At 40.6% G+C, this 25,692-nt stretch overlaps 1 protein-coding gene across 3 annotated transcripts in view; it reads left to right on the top strand.

The window, feature by feature from the left end:
• The first annotated feature begins 10,379 nt into the window (after positions 1-10,379).
• mcama (melanoma cell adhesion molecule a) overlaps positions 10,380-25,692 on the top strand; it is a 181,912-nt gene continuing 166,599 nt past the window's right edge. For all 3 annotated transcript variants that reach the window (XM_030153912.1, XM_030153910.1, XM_030153911.1), the window contains exon 1: positions 10,380-10,502. In XM_030153912.1, coding sequence (XP_030009772.1) covers positions 10,439-10,502 — 64 coding nt within the window. In that variant the 5' untranslated portion in view covers positions 10,380-10,438. The remainder of the gene's footprint in view (positions 10,503-25,692) is intronic.

The following is a 25,692-nucleotide window of genomic DNA, read 5'->3' on the forward strand; positions in this document are numbered from 1 at the left end:
AAGCGCATGGGGGTGACGAAGACCTGGACAACCCCCCTTCACCCCCAGAGTGACGGACTGGTGGAGCGCTTCAACCGGATGTTGTCCACACAATTGGACATCGTGGTTGAGCGACATTAGCGCGATTGGGACCGTCACCTGCCCCTGATCATGATGGCGTACCGATCGGCAGTACAAGAGAGCACTGGGTGTACACCAGCCGGTCTCATGTTTGGGAGGGAGCTTCGGACTCCTGTGGATTTAGCCTTTGGCCGACCCCCTAGCACCGACCTTCCTGAACAGCCTGGCATGGAGTACCTACACAGCCTTCGGCAGCGGCTGGCGGAGGCTCATGACTTTGCCCGTCGGCGCCCGGATCAGGCTGGGGGGAAACAGAAACGGGCTTACGACGTCCACTGCCGGGGCTGCCCCTTCTCGCCTGGGGAGAAGGTGTGGGTCTACAACCCTGCCTGGAAGAAAGTGGTTTCACCTAAACTGGCTAGTAAGTGGGTGGGCCCCTGTGAGGTGCTGGGACAGCTCTCCGATGTGGTATATCAGGTGAGGATGTCTGTCCGAGGTCGGGTGGTGGTGCTACACCAGGATCGTCTGGCACCCTATCGGCCCCATGTAAAATCAGGCGAAAGCGATAACGTTCCCATCTCACCCGGGACCTCTTCTTCCCCCGCAAATTCATGCTGCCCTGCAGATGGTGAGATGAACAGTGGGGGGGGGGGGGCCTGTGCGAAGAAGGACTGGGTGGCAGCAGAGGCTGCCTCCCCATCGCTATGTGGACTATGTGTTGAGCTTGTAGTCACCGGGACGGGCAACACGCTGGTGGGGGCAATGTAGCGACTGGGGATTGTGATGTTAAAAATGGACTGTTCCACTTTAAGAGATGTCCCAGAATGCACTGATGTTTAGGGGAGTGTGCGGGAGTTTGTTTTGTTTTTGTTAGATGTTACCGACTGCGTGTGTGTGAGTGTGTTCTTATCTGCCGACCAGTCTCCTACATGTGCTTTTTCTGATTCCGCCATGAGTTTAAGTGTTATCTACAGTTGTTCTAACTAGTTAATACGGCCGTAGAATGCTGTACATTTGCAGAACCCATGCTTGTGAAGGAGTAATTAAAAAGAAACAGTAAGAATGAGAAAATCCATCGTACCTCTCTCTGTGTTGCCGGCTTCGCCACAATTGGTGTCAGAAGTGGGATCAGCTAAGCTAAGCTAACGTTCCCACTACAGAGAGATGGAACAGGAACACAGAATTATCACGGAGCTCCTCGCACATCTCGACAAGCAGTGCGGACTCAAAGAGCATATCCCCGGCAGAGCCCGCTTGCCTGTCCTGGATGGCGCCAGCACTCCGCGTCGCTCCACATCCGCACCGAGAAGCATATATATATATATATATATATATATATATATATATATATATATATATATATATATATATATATATATATATAGTCACACACAGTTTCAGGAAAATCAATGCGTGTAGATTTTTCACTTAATCTACCCTTTACATATTGAACCACACTGGGAACATGAAGAATAATCAACATTAGCCTCTTAACAATTATTACCAAATGCACTAATGCCCTGTTGCTACAGTCATCCAAGTCAAAATAATTTTTCATGTTGCTTTCATGTTGAACTAGCTCACCTTGTCTCAAGTCTGCATCAGTGGCGGATGAGGGATTTGCTGCAGGATCACTTTCTCTGACAGTTTCTGGAATGTGTTTCACAAATTACGTTTTAGCAGGCAGCTAGGATGGATGATAGCCATTGTGAAGGCAAATATCATGACATCTGGGAACTATCCTCTATACTATAGATTATTATTTAACATGTAGCCAGCATAACAGCTTAGTAGGCTATTCATTTAATATTTGCTTGCTTCAAACCAGTAGCCTGCTGTTGCAATCTTAGCCTCCTGTTCACTTTATTTATCCTTTACCTTAATAACAAAAGCCTCATTTCAAAGTGTTGCTCTTGCTTTGGATTGCCTCTGTTTATGTTAGCAACGATAACGGAGGAGTTAACGGCACCTAATAATGCCATTTCATCTTGTGTTTAAAAGTTTGTGTTCACCTTTCTTTGAAAAGAAGTTGGTCAGAACTTGACTTCCTTCATTTTGCCCTCTCTCCCTTTCTTTTCTTTCCTTTCTTTTCTGAAATCCCGACTTATTTTTTTTAAAACTGTGAGATCATGATAAGATTTCTTCTATCATAGAGATGCAACGAGTCACCGTAACCTAACAAGCAAAGTGCGTTTCTCAAACTCTGTGTGGAGTGAACCATTTTGCGCTTTTCTCAATGGGTGTGTCTCAATGCAGCAGTCTTTACTTTTATGGAATACAATAATATACCAATTTATAAAATCTAATGCGTGAAGCTTGCATATAGGTCAATATTTATCATATAATTTAGTTGAACAACAGAAAAAAAAACCTTATTAAAAAAAAAAAATCTTAACTTCCCAAGGGCCCCCCTCTTCCTTGGGCCCCCCCACAGCTGTGTAGGTTAACAGCCCTGATCAAAGGCTGTTCCAATGACCCTTAATAGACCTGTCGTTTCCACAGTGACGTTCAGGCTGTTAGGGGAAAGTGTGCTCAGAAGGCAGAGAGACAGGCAGAAAGAGCTCTGGAATAGGTCCGAAACATCTGCTCATTACGGAAAAACAGTAAAAGATAGGTGAAAACTAAAATGATCATGACTGGCACGAAGAGCTCTGGAACACAAAGATGTGGTTTTCTTCCTTGTACTGTGAGAAATGAAAGAGTTACAGCCTTGGATGAATTTGTGCATAGCCTTCTGTCCAACAAATATAACAACAACAACAACCCTTCTTGACTACTCACCACTCTGCTGACAACAATAACTGACAACAGCGAGCTCTGTGTTTTGGTCTAGAGAGATGTTCCGTCATTTTCCAGTTATGCGTCCTGTGCAAGCGCAGAACATACGCTGAAGTTGGTAGTCAATTTGGTGTATTCTTCACACTTCTTTAACTGCACTGGGGAGACAGGAGCCGACTGATCAGTCGGGCTACCTTTCTGCCGATGATCGATTGTCGGGTTGGTGTGTTTTCACCTAAACACTTAAGTTGGGAGTAACACCTACACAAACCACTCCCCCTGCAGGTTTATAAGTCCAGGTTCCCCCACCAGTTATTAGAACTGTAGAAGTCTCTTGGATGAGAGGCTAAATGTTTTCAAAAGAGCTAAACCAGTGCAGTTGAACTGAGAACTACCAAGAAGGATTCCATGGAAATGGAGAAACTGAGATGTGATATAAGGCTGCATGAGGCTGAGCTAAAACAGGGAAGGGAGCATCAGCATTTGGAGGTTCAATGCTTGAATTTAATCAAAGTGGGAAATCTTTGGTGCTAAACTGCCCACCATCCAGGATGTATTCTCATCCAGAGTCAGGAAAGAGGCAGGAAACATCTCTGCAGACCCATCACACCCTGGTCACAACCTATTTTAACTTTTTCCTTCTGGCAGGCGATACACAGCACTGTACACCAAAACAGCCAGACATAAGAACAGTTTTTCCCCTATGTATGTATGTTCAGTTAATGGTATCTTTTGTGTAAAAGGTCATTTTTTTCTGATTTGATCTATTAACCTTTAAGGGTGTATTCAAACCCACTTTGTTTGGTCCGTTGAAAACAGACCAGAGTTCGTTTCCCCACAAAGTCTGAATTTTTTTTTCAGGTGTGAAAAACATACAAAGTCTGATTCAAATCAAACAAGTGGGCCAAGACCACCCACTTGCAAACGGACTCTGGGCCAGTTCACTTGTGGTGTGAATACATGTGTGTGTGTGTATGTATATATATATATATATATATATATATATATATATATATATATATATATATAGATAGATAGATAGATAGATAGATAGATAGATAGATAGATAGATAGATAGACTATATTGCCAAAAGTATTTGCTCACCTGCCTTGACTCACATATGAATTTCAGTGCCATCCCATTCCTAGTCTATGAGGTTCAATATGACGTCGGTCCACCCTTTGCAGCTATAACAGCTTCAACTCTTCTGGGAAGGCTGTCCACAAGGTTTAGGAGTGTGCTCATGGGAATTTTTGACCATTCTTCCAGAAGCGCATTTGTGAGGTCACACACTGATGTTGGACAGAAGGCCTGGCTCTCAGTCTCCGCTCTAATGCATCCCAAAGGTGTTCTATGGGGTTGAGGTCAGGACTCTGTGCAGGCCAGTCCAGTTCATCCACACCAGACTCTGTCATTCATGTCTTTATGGACCTTGCTTTGTGCACTGGTGCGCAGTCATGTTGGAAGAGGAAGGGGCCAGCTCCAAACTGTTCCCACAAAGTTGGGAGCATGGAATTGTCCAAAATGTCATGGTATGCTGAAGCATTCACAGTTCCTTTCACTGGAACTAAGGGGCCAAGCCCAGCTCCTGAAAAACAACCCCACACCATAATCCCCCCTCCACCAAACTTTACACTTGGCACAGTGCGGTCTGACAAGTATCATTCTCCTGGCGACCGCCAAACCCAGACCCGTCCATCAGATTGCCAGATGGAGAAGCACGATTCATCACCCCAGAGAAGGCGCCTCCACTGCTCTAGAGTCCAGTGGCGGTGTGCTTTACACCACTGCATCCAGCACTTTGCATTGCACTTGGTGATGTATGGCTTGGATGCAGCTGCTCAGCCATGGAAACCCATTCCATGAAGCTCTCTGTGCACTGTTCTTGAGCTAATCTGAAGGCCACATGAAGTTTGGAGGTCTGTAGCCATTGACTCTGCAGAAAGTTGGCAACCTCTTTGCATTATGCGCCTCAGCATCCGCTGACCCCACTCCGTCAGTTTACGTGGCCTACCACTTCGTAGCTGAGTTGTTGTCGTTCCCAAACACTTCCAGTTTCTTATAATACAGCTGACAGTTGACTGTGGAATATTTAGGAGCGAGGAAATTTCACAACTGGATTTGTTGCACAGGTGGCATCCTATCACAGTTCCACACTGGAATTCACTGAGCTCCTGAGAGTGACCCATTCTTTCACAAATGTTTGTAAAAGCAGTCTGCATGCCTAGGTGCTTGATTTTATACACATGTGGCCATGGAAGTGATTGGAACACCTGATTCTGAGTATTTGGATGGGTGAGCCAAAACTTTTGGCAATATAGTGTATATATATATATATATATATATATATATATATATATATATATATATATATATATATATATATATGTTCCAGTGGTGGGTGCTCGTTGTCGGCTTACATTTAAAAAAAAGTCACATTATTTAAACAGAAATTCTGCCCTCTGTTCCTTTTTAAGAAAATGGTCAGTGACCTTATTGTACCAAGTAAACAAGAAAACGTTGAAATTATGTTAAATTGAAACAAGGAAGTACAATGAGTGTGTTTTATTTACAGTGCAAGAAATGAACAAGTAATTTCGTAGTGCTTTCTCTCTCGACTTCACAAGCAGAATGCACGACAGTATTAAACTGAACTCTGTCAAGTGAAGGAGTATATCTCAAAATAGCTGTCAATCAAACGGGATTCAGCCTTTCAACTGATCCTCCAATCAGCATGTGGAAGCCTGGCGTCCAGCCCAGCCGAGCTCCGCCCACAGCTCCATTCACCCCCAAAGATGCTGGGCGTCCAGGGGCAGGACAACATTGTGGCATTCATCCACTTACTGTCCAGTTTGGAGGCAATGAAAAAAACTGTTCCATGAAGTCTCATTGAAGTCCATGGACGCCGGGCGTCTACAGGCAAATGCATTGACCATAGATCGTACGAGAAAACAGCACAACAGGAATGTATGAGAAATTAACAATATCGCGTCCACTGATTTGTGATAAAGCTGATTCTGAATGAACTCACCTTTGAGATGAACGTGTTCTAACACATTTGTAGTCAATGAAATGTCAACACAACCGTACATACTGAACCATCTAATTTTCGTAATTTTAGGGGAAGCCGGGCTTCCCTTGCAGTCTATGAGAAATCGCTACTGATATGTTCATGAAAATAGAATACATATTCTGAAAATGATAACTGCACGTAGGACCCAGAGAGTGTACTAGCCAAAGCTAACAAACTGCATCTATAGTGAGCCGCACATACAGAAATATAGTTGTATTGGTTTAGTAGCCATTTTGTCTAAACACAATGGCTGAAGGAGGAGAAGAAATGGATTTGGTTGCAGATTTATTGTCAAAACCATTTTCAAGATTGACTTTTCAAGAAAAGCTGGACATTGTTACGAGGGGTTGTAAAATTCCGAAGCTAGCAAGTTGGTCACAAGCAGCAAAAGGATTTGTCCGTCACTTTTAGTCCACGAACTACGACCAGTACCCCCAGTGCCCACACGGATAATCTGTACAACAGAGTAGTTGAACTCTTTTTGAGGAAAGACAGGAGGATGGATTTTGTGTACAAATAATCAGAATTTTTGGTGAGTAAAATGTTGCTATTTTCCTAAATAAGTTAATGAGGTTATTATTGACACTTATTTCAGCTGTAGCTGCAGTAGAAGGAGACTTGTGCACCCCGGGTTTGTTTACTCAGTAAAGGTATTTATTGTGGCTACACGAGTTATCTATCTGCGATGCAACTAGGGATGGGAATCGTTAAGAATTTAACGATTCCAACTCCATTATTAATATTGCTTATCGATCCGATTCGTTATTGATTCTCTTACCGATTCTCATTGGGTGAGGGAATAAAAGAGTACAAACGTGTGCATTAACTGTCTTTTATAGGCTATTTCCATCTCTGCACAGAAAATATAACATATACAGTATGTAGAAATAATAATAACAGATGACGCCGGCCGGGTTGGGGGGGGCCGGGGGTGCTTTGAAAGTGAAACTAAAGACGCTTTACTAATTCCTCTATTGCCGCATTTCTACTACATGGAACCAGTTCGACTCGGCCCGCCTTGTCTCCCATTATTGTGCACCTCATTTCCTTTCCCTTCTTACTTTCGGAAAGTTGTATTTGAGGAGTTACGACGTTTGTTGCCCACACCGGAACCGGCCCAGTGTTCACTCTGCTGCTACATTCACAAGCGCTGCTGAGTATCAAATACGTGACATTCCTGTAACTGATTCACATGCTGTGGGCAAATGTTTGAGGATATTGGAGGGATTCCACCCTTCTGAAGACATGGAAGCTTTGCAAGTGTTCCAAGTCAGTGGACCTGGTGTCATCTTTTTAGACCGTTTCTGCCTCAACGCCATGTTGGCTATGTTCTGACCAAAACAATGCAGCGTACGTGTGACGTCATTGTGCATGCACAATGAAGGCGGAATCGATAAGCAGAATCGTTAAGCAGGCAGGCAAACGATTCCAAGGAATCAAGCTACTGGGAACCAGTTCTCAAAAAAGAACCGGTTCTCGATTCCCATCCCTGGATGCAATGGCTCTTTATACTGCATTTCTGCATAATAAGATGGTTTTTATAACCATAAAATACTTATTGAGGGGTGGATTGATTCAGACGGAGCACTACTGAAGGCATAGGTGGGAAATGCATGGTCCGCCACTGAAAATGCACATGATAATATTATAATAAATGGTGATAACTCACTTGGGAAAGACAAAAAAAAAAAAAAAAAATCATGCGGAAGTTGTAACAAAAATAGTCATGGGTATCAAGGGTTAAACCCATAGAGCAGGGGTGTCAAACTTATTTTAGTTCAGGGGCCACATACAGTCTAATATGTTCTTAAATGGGCCAGACCAGTAAAAATTAATTATAAAAATGTTTTAATCTACAAACTATCCTTTAAAAATGTGAATAACATGAACATCCTAAATTTTCTTGAGAAAAGTAAGTAGAATTTTAACAACATTATGCCTCAGTTTATAATTTACACATGTACATTACAACTCATGAGATCACAGTGGACAACAGTGGCGGCTGCTTGTCCTTCAGAGAGGGGAAGCTCATTGTCGGCTTACATAAAAAAAAAAATTGTCAAGTTATTTAAACATAAATGTGGCCTTCGTTCCTTTCTAAGAAAATGGTCAGTGACCTTATCGTACCAAGTAGGTGTCTTTTCCAGGGACTTGAACAATGTCCTCTCAATGGCCAGCAGAACTAGGCTGCTTAGACGGCCTTGGCCCATTGTGTTGCGGGTGTAAGACTTCAGCCTTTTTAAACTAGAGACGCTCCTTTCACTCCGACTTAGCCGACAGTATGATTGATTTAACTATCTACAAAATGATATTAAACTCGAACAAGAAATGATTAAATTATGTAACTGAAAGAAGAAAACGCTGAAATTATGTTAAATTGAAACAGGGAAGTACAATGAGTGGGTTTTATTTACAGTGCAAGAAATGAACAAGTAATTTCGTAGTGATTTCTCTCTCGACTTCACAAGCAGAATGCGCGACAGTATTAAACTGAACTCTGTCAAGTGAAGGAGTATATCTCAAAATAACTGTCAATCAAACGGGATTCCGCCTTTCAACTGATCCTCCAATCAGCATGTGGAAGCCAGCCTAGCGTCCAGCCCGGCCGAGCTCTGCCTACAGCTCCATTCACCCCCAGAGACGCTGGGCGTCCGGGGACAGGACAACATTGTGGCATTTATCCAATTACCGTCCAGTTTTGAGGCAGTGAAAAAAAACTGTTTTACTCAGTCCCATTGAAGTCAATGGATGCCGAGCGTCTACGGCCAAATGCATTGACCATAGATCGTATGAGAAAACAGTGCAACGGGAATGTATGAGAAGTTAACAATATTGCGTCCATTGATTTGTGATAAAGCTGATTCTGAATGAACTCACCTTTGAGATGAACGTGTTCTAACACATTTGTAGTCAATGAAATGTCAACACAACCGTACATATTGAACCATCTAATTTTCGTAATTTTAGGGGAAGCCGGGCTTCCCTTGCAGTCTATGAGAAATCGCCTCTAAATACACAAAACATGTCATGTCGGCTCCCAGACTATGTCTGGATTTTGTCTGTCTTTTATGTTGTCTGTCATTTCCTGTTTTATTTTGTAAAGTTTCCCTCATGTGTCATGTCTGGTGTCTTTACTTCCCTTCCCTGATTGTTTCACCTGTGCTTGATCACCTGACTCCACCCTGATGTGTTCCACCTGTGTCCAATTGTCTTCCTGCCCTCTTGTGTATTTAAACTCTGTGTCTTCCCCTGTCTCATTGCCAGTTTGTTTGTTACACTCGTGTGCTTACTTACCAGCGTTTTGGATCCTGTCAGTCTGTCTGCCCGTTGTGACCCGTTTTGTCTTCTGACCACTGATTCTGCCTGGTCCTGATCTGCCTGCTCGTCTGTGACCTGGTCCGTTTACCTGACTCTGATTTTGCCTACTCCCTTTGGTACCTCAGCCTCCAACGATTACCTGTGCATCGACCCCTCGCCTGAATTACTGACCGTGAGTTTTTGCCTGTCCCTCATGTACCGTTGCTTTCTGATCTGCTCTCCCGTGTATGACCTGGCCTGTTTTTTGACATCCCTCTGTTTTGCCCTAGTCGGGTTGCTGTCGGGATTACTCCGGCTCGGCCGTGTGGACCACCCGCTGACCCTGCTCACAGCCCGGACGTCAAGTCCTGGATCACACGCCTTCACAGACGTGTTAACAATTCTGAGCTGTGTTTTTTTTCATTTGTGATTGTATTTAATAAACACCCTCAACTTGTCATCTGCGTTCTGGTCTTGCATTTGGGTTCAGCCTCTGTACTAGACCCGTTACAAAACATTTAGTAAAAGGATTAATATTTTTTAAAATTGCACTTGCTCACTAAAGACATTTCAAGTTGTTCGTATTTATTCAGGTTATTCACTTTTTTTAAAGGATGGTTTGTAAATGTAAACATTTTTGTGTAATTGGAATGTTTGTACACTAAAACAAAGAGAAACATTTGGAATTGTCATTATTTATAGGTTATTATGATGGTATTTGACTGGTCTGACCCACTTTTAAAATGAATTGGACTGTGTGTGACATCTTTGATTTTATCTTGACTGATTGTATCTTCAGTATAATTTTTGGATTACACAATTAATTTCATCTGAAGGGCCGGATTGGAACCTGGCGGTTTTGGCCCACAGACCGTATGTTTGACACTCCTGCCATAGAGGCACCCCATTAAAGGTGAATTCAGCATTCAAATCATGTTATTTACTTTAAGAGAGATTAAAAGGCACACACACACACACACACACACACACACACACACACACACACACACACACACACACACACACACACACACACACACACACACACACACACACACACACACACACACACACACAGAGTCCGAGGCCACAATAGAACCCAGACAGACTTTAATGGACCTGCCCCCTCCCCCTGTCTCCCCTCCTCCTCCTCCTCGGGACTGCGGGTAACTTAGCGTCGACACCACACTTTAGTGTAGTTCGGACTGGATAGTACAAAGCGGACAGGCATGTCTTTTCTCCACAACCCACTTTTGCTGGCGTTTCTCCACATCGTACTCGTCAGCTTTAACGGTGAGTGAACAACAAATGATGAAAGTTTGATGAAATAGGCGAGGATGAAGAGCGAGTTTGAATGAGCGCGAACATGCGGACATTTTCTGGGCTGCTGTAACCAAATAATGTCGATTTCCAAAGCTTTTCATTATTTCTGATAAACTCGAGCTCAGCAGTCTGGTGCTTTTATTACGCTCGGTCTTTTGTTGCATTTTCATTGTGGGCGTGAGCTCATTTCCATAGGATGTAGAAGAACACAAGTTAAAGTCAAATTTCATGCTACAGAGCGAAATATAAAGTCGACATTTCTTTGTCAGTATTTTTATTCTTTTCAGCCACGCACTTTAGCTGTTTAGATACTAACGCCAAGTGGTGGTGTTAATTTGTTAATGAGGCTGCAGCATAATTGATGGGGATAATTGATAAAGAACAATTAACTGCAACTCATGGTTATTTCTATAGTCAACTAGTCATCGACTACTGTAAGGTCGAGTCGACTAGTTTACATTATGAACTGCTAAAAACAAAACAAAACAAAGGGTCTCAGTTATATTTATTGCAGGAATATAACATTTAACCCCCCCCCCAATAACTAGAACATTTGTAATTTGGAGCATATCAATTAGACTGCAGTGGCAAATCCAGAAAAAGAATGAGGAGGGGGGACAGGGCCCCGGTGGGGATTCAAAGGGCAAAGTGAAGCAGAATTAACAGTATAAATGCTGCAGATCACATAAAAAAAAAAAAAAAAAAAAAAAAAAAAAAAATATATATATATATATATATATATATATATATGTGTACATGTTTGGAGAGAGAGAGAGAGTTGACTCAGTTATGGTATTGAATTCCATTGCATTCCAAATTCCCTAACATTGAACTCCATTTCATTTGATGTACTGTACATTGTACTGTGCTGTCAAATGACAATAAAGCAATTCTGATTCTAATTTAAAATTAGAAACAGGATACAGTAGAGGTATAGGCCTATGTTTGACAACTTTGTGTGATTCAATCACTGGCTGTTTTCCACGGTAACTCCAAGATATTTAATATTCAGTCTAGTTTAGATTTAACTCCCTTTACCACATAGACTCTTATCATAAATGTGGCATGCGCAGTAGACCCCCCCTCCAATACAAGAGATAGGAGAGCCTTGAGATGCATAATTTTGAGCCCTTAAATACATGTGGACTGATAGGTCAGTAAGTAACGCTGTGGTCTACAATGTGGGAGACCATAACCCTAACCCTAATTCCAGCAAGACTAGATTGTTTTCAACATTTTACATATTGAAATAGAGTGTGTGTGTGTGTGTGTGTGAATGAATGAACAAAATTAAACAAAATATTCAGTTCAATATTGAACAAATATTGGAAGCAGCAATAAAATAATAAAGTGACCTATAGCCTTAATTGTGCTTTATGCAGTACTTATAAGCAAGGGAAGTGCAAATTCAGTAAAAAATCGCCATAAATGCACCACACTGGACCTTTTTATTACATGAATTATGTGCATTGGCAGAGCCTAAGGGCTCTGCCATTGCTGACCGTAAGTGACGTACCCTCGTTGATTCTAGGTGATGAGTATGCCTAAACAAGTAGCAGTCAGTGAGCAGATTAAGTGGAAAGTACACATTTGCGCTTGTTGTTAATGCCGGCGTAAGCTTAGCAAAATAAATTGTCTCAGCATTGTCCCAGTGCTGGCCGATGATGTGTCATCTTAGCCTGGTGTCTGCTGCACACCGGTCAGTGAGCAGTTCATTTCAGCCCAGGTAATCGTAATGAGCTTTTGTCACAGTGGGTGCTAGAATAGCTCGTGGAGGAAGCAACATGTCGCTGACTATATCTGACTGACAGAGCAGTGACTTAGTACTCATGCATACTTGACAACAGGCTATAATGCAAGTTCCTGGACGGAACCTCTGGCATGATGCATGATCTTTTGAGATAGCTAGCAATTAAAATTCACTACAGGTACCCTTTAAAGAAAACAACTAAATACTCAAGAGGTGCAATCAGCAAACATGTAAACATTTTGTCCTTAATAAGCGAAAGTGCATGACGTTACTAACGACCTGTTGACTGCTAAATTAGTCACTGACTAAATTTTGCCATTGATTCATTGTCAACTAGTCGACTAGTTGTTGCAGCTTTACAATTAACTCATACACATCTTTGCTGTCCTTTTGGCCATGGGCGTGGTTTTCAATAGATACAACAGATATACCCTAATTTAAAAAGCATCTGGATAAGTTATTGAGGTTTAACGCACCTTTTATAAACATCTGAGTAACCACGGCAGGTCATGTTGGACCAGCATAGTTCCCAAGACAAAAGTCAGTGTCTCACCAATGAAACCCTAAAGAAAACAATGTGTTGTGAGTGTGTGTGTGTGCATTGGCTTTGTGCTTCAAGATCTGTTATCCAGTGTGTTTACTCATCTATATGTGGCTTAATGTTCATTACACTGTGTAATGATCAAGATGTTGTATTTGTTTTAGTTTCTGGTGTATGACATCATAAATACATTAGAAAATGTAGTAAATCAAATGTTTGTATATATAGTATACGTGACCTTTTTTAGTGAATTGCTGTAAATCTCACAGGTTCTACTACCATTATAAGGCTTGGGTACAGCACCAAAGCCATGTTACAAACTCATATATATCACAAGAAAAGCACTCGGAGAGCGCAGACCTCTGCCAAGAGAGATCTTTGGTAGATAGATCTGAACATATGATAAAGCCAGGTGCAAAATTATTATTTCATTTTGTTCACACACAAGATGGAAAAAAAATTACAGAGGGATTTCAGGATATCTGCTTTCATTACCTATGAAATCAAAATGTATTGTCCATAGCCTTTTAAAAAAATCAATTTTAGCCATATTTTTTTGATTAAAATGTCACATAAATCAGGCCAGGAATAATTAATGAATCATTCCTGGCCTGATTTATCAATCTGTAAATATCTTCAGAATACTGCTAAGTGCATAACTGGAAAAATTTGGTGTACATAGGTACTGCGTAGGCTGAGATGTTTCTACTGGAACATGGTAAAAAACTCATTTTGAGAAAGTGGCATTTAAAGATTTACATAGGAGATACATAGGAGCATTTCTATAGGAAACAATTGCTCAAATTAGAATAAATGCTCAGGCCCTCAGTAATAATAATATAGAATATTTCAAGCTCATGGAAATTGATTATTTAATAACATGGCAGGAAAATGAAGGCCTACAACTGCAGTAACTCAATGAATTAACATTGATTTGTCATGCACAAAATTGGGGACAAAACCCAGGCTAGACAGTTGGATGGACCCAGAACCAGACAAACAGTAGGGCGCAATTCCAATTCACCCTTTAGCCCTCAGTCAGAAAAAAGTCTATTTTTTCGTTGTTCCCATTGAAAATGAATGAGATTTTTGTTCACATTCTTGCATGAAAACCGTAAGTGATATCGTTACGACATGACCACACAGATAATCTCTGGGCCAAGCTGAACAGTTTTTGTGTTGACCGAATAATTTTAGGACGAATCATTTTGGAATGGTAGCCACTTGAAAATGGCCCAATTCATTTCGGATGGACAAATTTGACCAGTTTTTCGCAATTTTAACAATAATAAAAATAATAATAATAATATGGACCCAGAACCAGACCAACAGTAGATGTCACAGCTTTATAATAATGATAATAATAATAATAATAATAATAATAATAATAATAATAATAATAATAATAATGTGGACCCAGAATAAGAGCAACCGTAGATGTCACAGCTTTCTAAAGTCTTTGTAAAGGATCAGTGTTTAGAAATAGACCCGATGCAGCACAATTAGGGCACAAGAAATCATGTATCAGTTCACTGAGATGTGCAACGTGTGTAATCAGCCCCTCCTGGTTTCCCAATAGCATCTTACGGTCAGATGTGCTGCTTCGTGGTGTTTTTTCAGCTCATCCAATAAATTTACCTTTTTACATCTCGCAGTGTGCAATTGCTGCTTTTTTTCCTTTGAAGTTGCAGTGTTAGGAGCATTTTCAGAGGTCTCATGATAAGCTAAATGTGGTAGTGCCAGAGTACACCATGTGATACATCTGAGGGAATCATGCAAGCTGAAACTAGCAGTAGCTAATGAGATTTTGCCATTAGCATTAAATCCCCCTTTGGACATCCACAATTGGTTCCTGATAGAAAGGAAATGCCCTTATTTGGGTTACATAGCGTTGTGCAGGAGAATCGGAGCTTTACAATGATACCCGACATGACAGACTTCAGTAAACAGATGAAACACGGCACATCAGTTTGGAATGCAATCTTTTGGTAAATTCGGGAGAAATTTACTGCCGCAAGTAAACAAACTGTAATAAAGTAAACATCTTAATGTATATTTTCAATGTTTTTTTTTTTTTTTATAGCAGCTTGAAAGAACACATACTGAAGGCGTAAACTGGCCCAAAATCTCAAAATTGACCACTGCATGAAAAATCAATGTTTTTGCCTGCCTTGTCTTGCCTTAAATCTTGTACTGCAGTCTGAATGTTGAATACCAAATCTCATGGCCACATGACCCCCACCAGAGCACCTAAACACCTACAACCTCAGCAGAGTTGGGTTAACTTTCCGTTTTGTGCCCCAGTACAGCGGAGAAGCTTAAACCAGTTAGATTTTTTCAAACCTGCTGAATTGACATTTGCTTATCAGCTCATAGTTCACCTGCCCTTTTTACTTTGTCCTGCTATGCTAGCAGCCTGAAGCCTGTAACATAATGATTAAAAGTGATTTGTAGCCTGTTGATTGTTTTGTTAAGGGTTCCCTCATAAATTTCTCATTCAGTTATATACACTGATAGTCATTAAAAACTTTGAGGCAAGAATTGGTGGAATTATTTTTATTTTGTTATCTAAAATTTAAATTTAACAAACAATTAAACTGACATATCAACAATGAGAAAACGTCAAGAAAAGGTCGAAACAATAACTTAATCTTAACAAAAATAGCTAAACAAAATGGCAACTGCCAAAAAAATGTCTAACACCAGTCAGTACTGTGTGCGGCCTCCAATAGAGGTAATACAGGCGGTGATCCGCTGGTGCATACTGCAGACTAGTTGCCGTAAGATGTCCTGTGGTATCCAGATCCACTCCGCCTGTAGTGCTTGGACCAATTGTAGAACTGCCGTGATTAGTTGATGTAATCAACCATGATTAGATGGCAATTTTTTATTAGTCAATGCGTCATTTTACTATTGACTGCCTATTTTTGGCCGTGGCACCTGGGGAATCCATGCTGGTGTGAGATTGTAAATGGACCCCCATAGAATATGGACCCCCCCTATGGAAAATGGACCCCCCTCCAAATTTAGGGAATGGTTAATTCTTTTTATTATTTTTGGAATATATATATATATATATATATATATATATATATATATATATATATATATATATATACATATAATGGAAACAAAACAGCATTTAAAAAAAAAACATATTTATTGAGGTATATAACAAGTATTATACAAAGTTAAAAATGTAACAATATCACAGATATCACACTGAATGGCAAATTACACTGTTATGACAGGCTCAAAATGTTCAAACATGTTCTTCACAAACATGGCTTTTGGTGAAGCCTCACAAGGTGAAGGAAGGCCAGAAAGTGTCAGAAAGTGACCAGTACAGTTAAAAATAACCATTATTACCTCCGCCAAGGAGGTTATGTTTTTGCCAGGGTTTGTTTGTCTGTTTGTTTGTCTGTCCGTTAGTGTGCAACATAACTCAAAAAGTTATGGACAGATTTGGATGAAATTTTCAGGGTTTGTTGGAAATGGGATAAGGAAGAAATGATTAAATTTTGGTGGTGATCGGGGGTGGGGGGGCCCACGAGGGGCGCCACTGATCAGCCTTGGCGGAGGTCTGCGCTCTCCGAGTGCTTCTAGTTTCATACAGTACTGCATTTAATAATTTCTACATATTAGGGGCCTAAATGCTTATTTCTAAGAAAATTATCAGAGGTGGGGGTGGGGGGTGCCCCACCACAAACAAAAAAAAAAAGCTGGGCCCTGTAGTGAAGCCTTGCAGCATGAGCGTACCTCCCCGTACAGCCTGGCCTCCCATTGTGAAGTCACTGTGGCGGCGACGGTCGTTTGATACATGTTCTTGTACTCTCTCTTCCCTCAGACAGATCACACAATAACAGAACACAATAAAGAACTTTTGTTTGCAAAATGTTGTTTTGTTTCTATTTTATGTGTTTATAATTCAAAACTTAAAAAAAAAAAAATTCATTCCCTAAATTTGGAGGGGGGTCCATTTTCCATAGGGGGGATCCATATTCCGCTGTGGAATCAGGACCCCCGGGTCCATATTCCACTGTGGAATCAGGACCCCGGGTCCATATTCCAGGGCGTCCATATTCCATACTACACCGGCATTGGCGCCTGCAGCCTAACGACTGTACCTCAGAAAGTGAGAGCGAGAGAGATCCCCATCTTATAAAAGTCTAAAGTTTCATTCCCCCCTCCACTTTTATGGTTCTCACCCCCCCGTGCATACGTCATTCATTCTTACGGTTCACCCCCCATACACACACACACACACACACACACACACACACACACACACACACACACACACACACACACTCCGTGAATTCGTGCATACCTCATTCTTTCTTATGGTTAACCCCCCCTCCCTCAGTCGGCGGATACCTCATTCATTCCTCCACCTCCACCTCTTACAATCCACCCCCCCACCCCCACCCTGGTCCGCATATTCGTGTGTACCTCTGACTTCAGATCTGCAGGTGCACCTGCCTCAATATGCACCCGCTGTCTATCTAATAGTAATAGGCTATTCCAGACTCAGAGTAACATGGCATAGCGTAATGGAAATGCGGATGTTTATGCTTAGATTGTTAATAGGTTACATAATGTTTTTAAACAGTTTTCTTAATGAGCTTCCAACAAAAGCAGTCTGTGAAGGTTAAAGCTGCGTATGACTTTCGTCATCAATTTTTCATCAAATCTGTAAAACCCAAGTCATACATAAGTATCACAAATCCAATTCCGCACATGAATCCCTTCTTTTATGCTGAACAATTTCGAAGTGTACTCCACCATAAACACACTTCTGTTTACAAACGGAGCTGGTAGGTCACTCAGGCATTTTTGGAAATTTGTCGCGATGTGCACTGTGGGAAACTCTCAAAAATGCCAGAATGTCACCACTGGTGAAGAAAACTGGTAAATGTGGCTGCAGACTCATCTTCCAGTTAAAGTGTAATGAATGCCAGGACAGACTCTGTCTCATTTTTGAATCAGAATTTATTTATGTTTGTAGCTGTTGTGCAATGTTAAACTTTACATCATAGCACAGATAAAAAATAAGTTTTGTGAACATAAACTTAGTTTTGACATCTGTTAGTGTAACCTAAATACTGGCTTTTCTCCCTTTTTATGTGTATGAGTGTGTGTACAGGCTGATGCAGCAGGAAGTGTGCAGCTGTTGGCTGCAGTTGTTCTTGTGGGATCAGTGCATTTGGCTGAATGATGGCCATCCATGTCAGTCATGTAATCTAATGCACTGTTTCATTGGTTTCATTAAAGAGAGTGCACCAGTTGATCCCTGTGGTATTGGGACACTGTGTTTCAGTGGCATTATAGGTGATTGTCATGCTAGAACAAATGTAGATGTGAAAGCTAATTCAACTATCGTGTTGGTTGAAAGTAGCACAATCCTGCAAAATAAAGAAAAGAGTCTCATCCATATGTCATCCATACATCCAATGTAACTCAGAGAGGACAGAAGCTAGAGTGGGTGTTGAAGCCACTAGTCAATTGGATGAATTCTTCTTCTCAGATAATCTGTGTTTTTATATGGCAATTAATCTTTTACATACATAATCTAATGCTCTGGCTTAGAGCTGCACAATATATTGTTTAAGCGTCGTCATTGCAATGTACGTGTGCATAATAGTCACATCGCATGTCCTGCAGTGTAAGAGGCAAATGAACTCAATGTGTTTTCATCAAATTTCAAGGGTATGTGACACACTGCATGCAGCGATCCACCAATCACAATCGTTCTTAATCGGTTTGGGGTGAGTTGCTGGTAACAATATTAAAACATGAGCAACAAACAAGAGAAAATCAACAAAAATGAAGACTTGGTGCCAAAAAGAAAAGTAACATCCGTTATCTGGAATTGTTTCAGCTATAAGAAGGATGATATTGAAACACATGTTCTGTGTCGACAGTGCCTTGCACTTGTTACCACAACGAGAGGAAACACAACTAATTTGTTTGACCATTTACGTCGGCACCACACAGCTATCATATCCTCCTGAGTATTTTTTCATATCGCAATATTCATTCATTCATTCATTCGTTCATTCATTTTCTGAACCCGCTTTATCCTCACTTGGAGCCTATCCCAGCTACATAGGGGCGAAGGCGGGGTACACCTTGGATGAGTAGCCAGTTCATCGCAGGGCTGACGCAATATATATCGCAGGGTTAAAAAAAATCGCAATGTCAGTTTTTTCCAATATCGTGCAACTCTACTCTGGCTTGTATTAGTGGATATATAAATGTGAAAGTTCTGCTTTATGTGAACACCTGAACAAGTGTTTGTCATGTTCTGATACAAAAAGCAATTTGGTTTCTCCATTTGTCCCTCTGGTACAGAAGCCATTGACTGAAATCTTTTATCATATGCATTGGGCATATCGCCCAACCTGAATGTTACAGGATTCTTTGGAGATACTTGTTTCTAAGAGAGATTGATGGTATATAATCCAGCGTGCTCAACATGTCTGCTGATCAGCTTTACAAAGAATCTGGCACGTATTATTTGTTTATGTTGAGGTTTTTGTAAGTGCTCAGATTTTTGTTGTTTGTTGCTTCAGTCTTTGATTTAAAGCTTATGCATGGACAGAAGGAGTAGCTGTTTAGCTGACAGGAGTAGAGCTGACATTTACCCCTAAGCCCAACTGAACGGTTTTCACAACCCTATCCTGTATGTGAAGTGTATTTCTGCAGACTGTGAAGGGGCTGGGTGTCATGGAGGATTTTATATCCAACAGCTACCTCTGTAGTTTGATCCATAACCTACTGGGAAGGAATTTCACATATATATCGACTGCTTTTGTGATGCTTAAAAACCTCCTTGACTTCTGAATTTCAAAGCACATTATTCATCTGTCAGAGGAGGCTATATATATATAACAATCTGGCCCAGACAGGATGAAGATAGAGATAGTTGTTGAAGCTCAATCAGTTGAGATTATTGTAGTTTAAAAAAAAAAAAGAACAACTCATGAGAGGAAGGATCTTTCACAATGCAGTGTTAGTGCACACATGTAGGCTAGGGCTGACATGATTAGTCCAGGGTTCCTCAACCTTTTTTGGAGAAAGGCCCACAAGCAGCATAATGAGCTTGTGGGCTCATCCCTGAAAAAAATTGGAATGGGGGGGTTCTATGTTGAGGATGTGGTGGGTTATACAGGGGTTGGACAAAATAATGGAAACACCTAACATTGTGGCATCATAGAAGGTGTTTCCATTGTTTTGTCCAACCCCTGTATAGCTCTGTAGATAAAGCCCCCCTCACCTCATCATTTCCCACCTGCTGGCCCCTGAAAACAAATTTGTGCCTGGGGTGGTCGGAGATGCCTCTATTACACGATGGACCTCATGCTCATACCTCCCCAGTTGGAACCACTGGATTAGTCAGTTCATCAACTCTAATTGATTAAAAACAATTATTCGATCACAGTTTCGTTCCCTGATTTCCTTGGTTCCACTGTTGTGTTTCACACGGATGCTTATTGTGACACACATGAAGCCAGGATCAACACAAAGTTGTATGTTCATTCCATCTTAAGTTGTTTGTAAGTTTATAAGTTGGATACAAATGTGCTGAAGTGCACATATTGTTTGTAGATATAATTTGTTTTGTTTGTTGTTGTTTATATCTATTTATATTTTTATATATATATATATATAGGCTACTTTTTTTTTGTACTGTTTTTATTTCTACATAGATAGTTTTGGACATTAGATTTGGAGAGAACATAATTTTACTAGTGCTGTTAAACTATTAAAAGTTTTTAATCAGATTAATCTCAGGGTTGCTGTGGATTGATTTTGATTAATCAGAATTAAATATCACTCATTTTAAATCTACATTAATCACATTTCATTTTCCATGAGCAAACAGACTCAAGAAAGAATGGAATATAGATGCACTTAACATGCTTATTAAAGCTATACCGTTTGATGTGGCATTTTTACACTTTTCTTTTGTCATCTTAAAATTTTCCTAATAAGCATGTGTCAAACTGAAATGTAAAAGAAGTCCACCAGGTTGTGAAACTCAGAAATATTTAATTCTCATATATTTCTTATAAAAGTCTGACCAGTCATTTTATTTGGTCCAAATAAAATAATTGGCCAAGCCTGGCTGACTTTCCTGTCAATCATCCATTACCACCATCCCACATCTGATTATAGGTACCTCTGAATCTGACGTTTCACTCCTGCTGCTTCTCCTGTCACTGACTGCAGTCTCCTGTCTATGCTGTGAATGGACAAGACTCAAATGCACAGTGTGGAAGGAAAAAAATGATTGAATAACAGAAACAACAACTAAGAGGAACAAACAGAACAACCTGATTGCAACAGTCAGAGTCTGATGAATGATGGATGGAGATGAAGTCCGGGAGTCGGGTGTACTTGACTCCGCAGACAGGTCTGCACAAAGCAACTCCCCGTACATGAACTTGGTGTCTCCATTTGTAAATTTACACATTGTAAAGTCAACTGTGAGAGTAAATATGAACCCAGCAATGCAACACACACTTGTATGCAATGTTTTGAATAAACCTACAAGACCAAAGTCAATGTTTTAAAATTTTTTACCAACCATGACTCAACAAGGCTGGAGCAATTTATATAACCACAAACACATTGTGCTCGTTAATTGAATTAGATTACCGTAGAAAGATTTTATTGTGAGAAAATTAATTCCCATGGAAGACACGATCGGGGCCTGATCCTTGGTCCCAGGACCCCCAAGGCCTGGGCTGGGGGACCACTGCCCCCCCAGCCCCTCCTGAAGCCCCACCCCTGACAAGAGCTGCCAAGATGAAAATAACTTTGAACTTTTCAACATTACGGAGACAATGAGGGATTCATCGCACATGATTAATAATAATAATGTTCTAATTAATAATTAATAATGTTCTGCTGCTGTTAGCTGTTGATTTTGCACATTTATAGCATACATAATTTGCAAAAAAATTTACTTTAAAAAAAGGTGTTTCAGTTCACAATAAATTGCAGGTCGTGATAAATTGTGTGTTAGCCAGTTTTCATTTTGCTACGACAACAACAGCAAACATAATTTCAAATTCACAAATGACAGGGATCATCTTCCCAAAAACAAAAATCACTGCAACAAACTAAGAATTTAAGACAGTTGGAACAAAAAAGAAAACAACCCAAAAACAAAACTGCAGGTGAGTCCAAAGTTCAGTGATTAGCAGGTGAGATGGCATCTACTGTATCTGCAGAATTGGTGTTTTCTCTCTGAGGTGAGTCCATGCTACAGCTGCTTAAAATAGCCAGATGATGATGATGATCTGCAGGAGTGTGTGGAAGGTGACAAGCAATGGAGATGGAGAGAGATAAAAACTGGCCTGGATCTCAACCCAGGATCCTGACAACTATATATTCAGCGAGTTTTTTGTTCACTCACCGATAGAAGTGCAACAAATCTTTTACATATTTGGGTGGAAACATGAGTGAACTGTCACAATGTGTAGCGAATGAAGTACAGTTGGAGAAAGACACAGCATAGTTTTCAGTTCATCTGTCCTGTTTATGTTATGTACCTCTGAGCAAGACGCAAATATGAACATGAGTTAATAATTAAAAGTGACTGATATCCATTTGATTGTTGTGCTGTGAATACATTCATAAATGTATTCTGAACATCATCTGATCTGTCGTTCATGGATTTGGAGCAGGAGGATTTGGAGTTCTGAAGGCAATTGGCAAACTGCAGCACTGTCAAAATACTGATGAAGGAAAAAAAAAAAATCCTGTATCCAGTTTGATCGTTACAAAATGATGACTAGTTTTTCATCATTTATGACTAAATGATGAATGACTATTTTCTATTGCAGTAAATAATGTGTTTGTTTCACATTACTATAACAACAAAATCAGTCCATAATAGTAAGTAGTATCGATAAGAGTAGTAGTACAAAACCCCTGCAGCATTATGGATTGGTACTTGCACCCCAACACAACTTCTTTAGGGGTCATGATAAAGAGATTTTATGGTCACAGATAAATGTCTGTGGGCATCATTAAGGATGTAATACAGTTGAGTTAAATACTTCGCACTCCACTATGTGTCACTAGAAAGCACCCACAAATATTTTTGAGTTTTCACACATTTAGCCATGTGAAACTTAGCCTAATGTCTTAAAATGAGTCAGAGAATAAACAATAGGGCCTGATTTAGCTGTAAGTTAGGTCATGCCTTTATGTAGTGATGTGACTGCGTGTAAATTACAGCTGAAAATTAAGTTATTCTATTCACTGGATTTTCATAACAATATGTGAGTAGTTCTGAAGTATTAAAACATCCTGTTTTGTGGTTTAACATAATCACATTGGTGACTATCAGACTTGCCAATTTCTGTGTGAACTCTGAACAGACAGTATTGGCCATCTGTACAGAATGTCCCTTCATATATAGAAAGCCCATCTGTGGCACACATGGCACTTCTCTCTTGGGCCACATTCCATGTCTTGGCGGCCTTCCAATTGGTGCCACTGGGAAACAAAAAACTCTTCTTTTATCTGTATTGAGATGCACAGTCCCCCCCCCCCACACACACACATTTCTCCCTGTCTTTCATCTGCAAACACAGCTTAGCCAGCAGCTGCACACACCTGACGCCCAATCTATCGTACAAACCACATTCTGCTGGGGGGCAACAAGCAGGGGCTTTGCTTTACAAAGCTCAAGTTACAAAGAAATAGTGCACCACAATGGTCTGAGCCTCCCTTTACTTCTTTTCTCAAATATATCCCCCATCCTTTCTTCTCACGCACCTCCCTTGTGCCACATTTTCACCTCTTTTACTTTCTTTTAAGACATATAATTTGTTTTTCAAAAATATTTCTGTCCTGTTTGAAAGAACTCATGACAGACAGCTGTGTGGAAATGTGTTAATTACATCATTAAACCATCTCTGGTGTGTAAAAGTCTTTAGAGCAATGTTAGAGCTCTGTTTTTGTTAATCAATCAAATTTTATTTATATAGCGCCAAATCATAACAAAAGTTATCTCATGACATTTTACATATAGAGCTGGTCGAAACCAGACTCTCAAGCCAATTTACAGAAACCCAACAGAATCCTCCAGGAGCAAACACTTGTGACTGTTGACAGTGGCGAGAAAAACTTCCTTTTAACAGGCAAGAACGTTGAGCAGACCCTGACTCCTGGATGATGGTCATCTGCCTTGACCAGTTGGGGTTAAAGAGAGAGGGTAAAGGAAGAGAAAACGAGAGAGACAGAGACTGGGGGAGAAGGAGGGGAAGCACATGGATGGAATGGATGCACAGCAAACTGAACTTGAACTGCTAAAAAGTAGATCAGCTGGTGCTATTATAATTACCTGGGGAGCAATGGTCCGTACCACAGTTTTTGGGCCACGGTTTTGGTTCAGTTTTGGCAAATGTTTTGTGCATAAAGAGAAATTTTTTTTTTTCTCCCAACATTATAATTTTATTTTACTTGTCAGCAAATTTGCTTTTAGCAAAAACTGAATTTCACAGTTGGAACAAATTATATCACTGTACTGAATAAAATAACACTTTCTGTACTGAACAATAGAGCCCTTTCTTATTCCTTGATTACTTGTATACAGTAGCATAAAACAGGCACATGCATACATAGGGCCCACGGGGGGCTTGAGCCCCTGCCCTTTTTGCCTTGTTGAAAAAAGTGCCCTTTTTATTTTATTTTTTTAAATGAATAAATTCTTGTTCTGCATAGTAGCCTGTAAAAGAAAGCGATGATATAAAAACGCCACCGTTATCTACCATAGGTGTGTCCTTGTCATGTATGTGTGTTAAGTCTAAAGCCGCTTCTCTTGTGTGCAATCTGTCACAGAGGGGCAGGGCTTCCCCATGCTGTGGACTCATAAGCATGTCGAGAGAGAGAGAGAGAGAGAGAGAGAGAGAGAGAGAGAGAGAGAGAGAGAGAGAGAGAGAGAGAGAGAGAGAGAGAGAGAGAGAGAGAGGAGAGAGAGAGAGAGAGAGAGAGAGAGAGAGAGAGAGAGAGAGAGAGAGAGAGAGAGAGAGAGATGTGTAGTTACTGCACAGATGAGTGGAGCGACTTAAACATTTGTGAGTTATAAAGCCAAACCCCCCAGTCACTTGTGGAGGCACAACAGTGACTGGACATTACCTTGCAGTGTAAGCCCAGTCTAATCAAATTCAGTCCAACATGACTCTGCTTGCCTACTCCATGGTTCAACACAGAAGCAGTGTGAAATAGTACTGGGTGCCGCAGCTTTAAATCCTGTGGGTGATGAGCCTCCTAATTAGCCCAACTAGAGCTAAATATTTTTTATCCGGAATAAAGTTGAAATTACTGTAATCAAACACAAATATATTAAGTATCCTAAATTACTTAGTGGTAGTTTTATTGGATTGATGGGCTTCAAATCCTGAGTGGTTGAGGTGTGTGTGAAATGTGACCTCAGTAAATGTCATTAGTTTAGAGGTTTCACTTGTGCCTCCAGGTCTTTATCTTGTGTTAGACATGACGTGTTTTTTCATGGAACAGTGCAGATGTCTGAGCCATTTTTGTTTTTTGCTCCAGGCATTCCATTATTATAAGTCTTTGTTCCAAGGAATGTCAGTTCCTCTAATTTCTTTTGTCTGTCAAACTGCCAGTGGAAGTAATGCTCCAGTGTCACCTGGAGAAGAAGCTCCTCATTAGGATTAATTTACACAATGATGTCAGAAGTAACTAAATATGAAACATGATTGCTAATGTTTGGATTTTCTCTGACATTTAGGGAGGAAACACCACACAGTGTTATGTGGTGAGAGGACTTCATTTTGACAGTTAAAATATACAAGTAATTATTAGGGGCCGAGCCCACGGGGAGA

This window comes from Sphaeramia orbicularis, chromosome 14, assembly GCF_902148855.1.
Source record: "Sphaeramia orbicularis chromosome 14, fSphaOr1.1, whole genome shotgun sequence".
NCBI classification, from domain to species: domain Eukaryota; kingdom Metazoa; phylum Chordata; class Actinopteri; order Kurtiformes; family Apogonidae; genus Sphaeramia; species Sphaeramia orbicularis.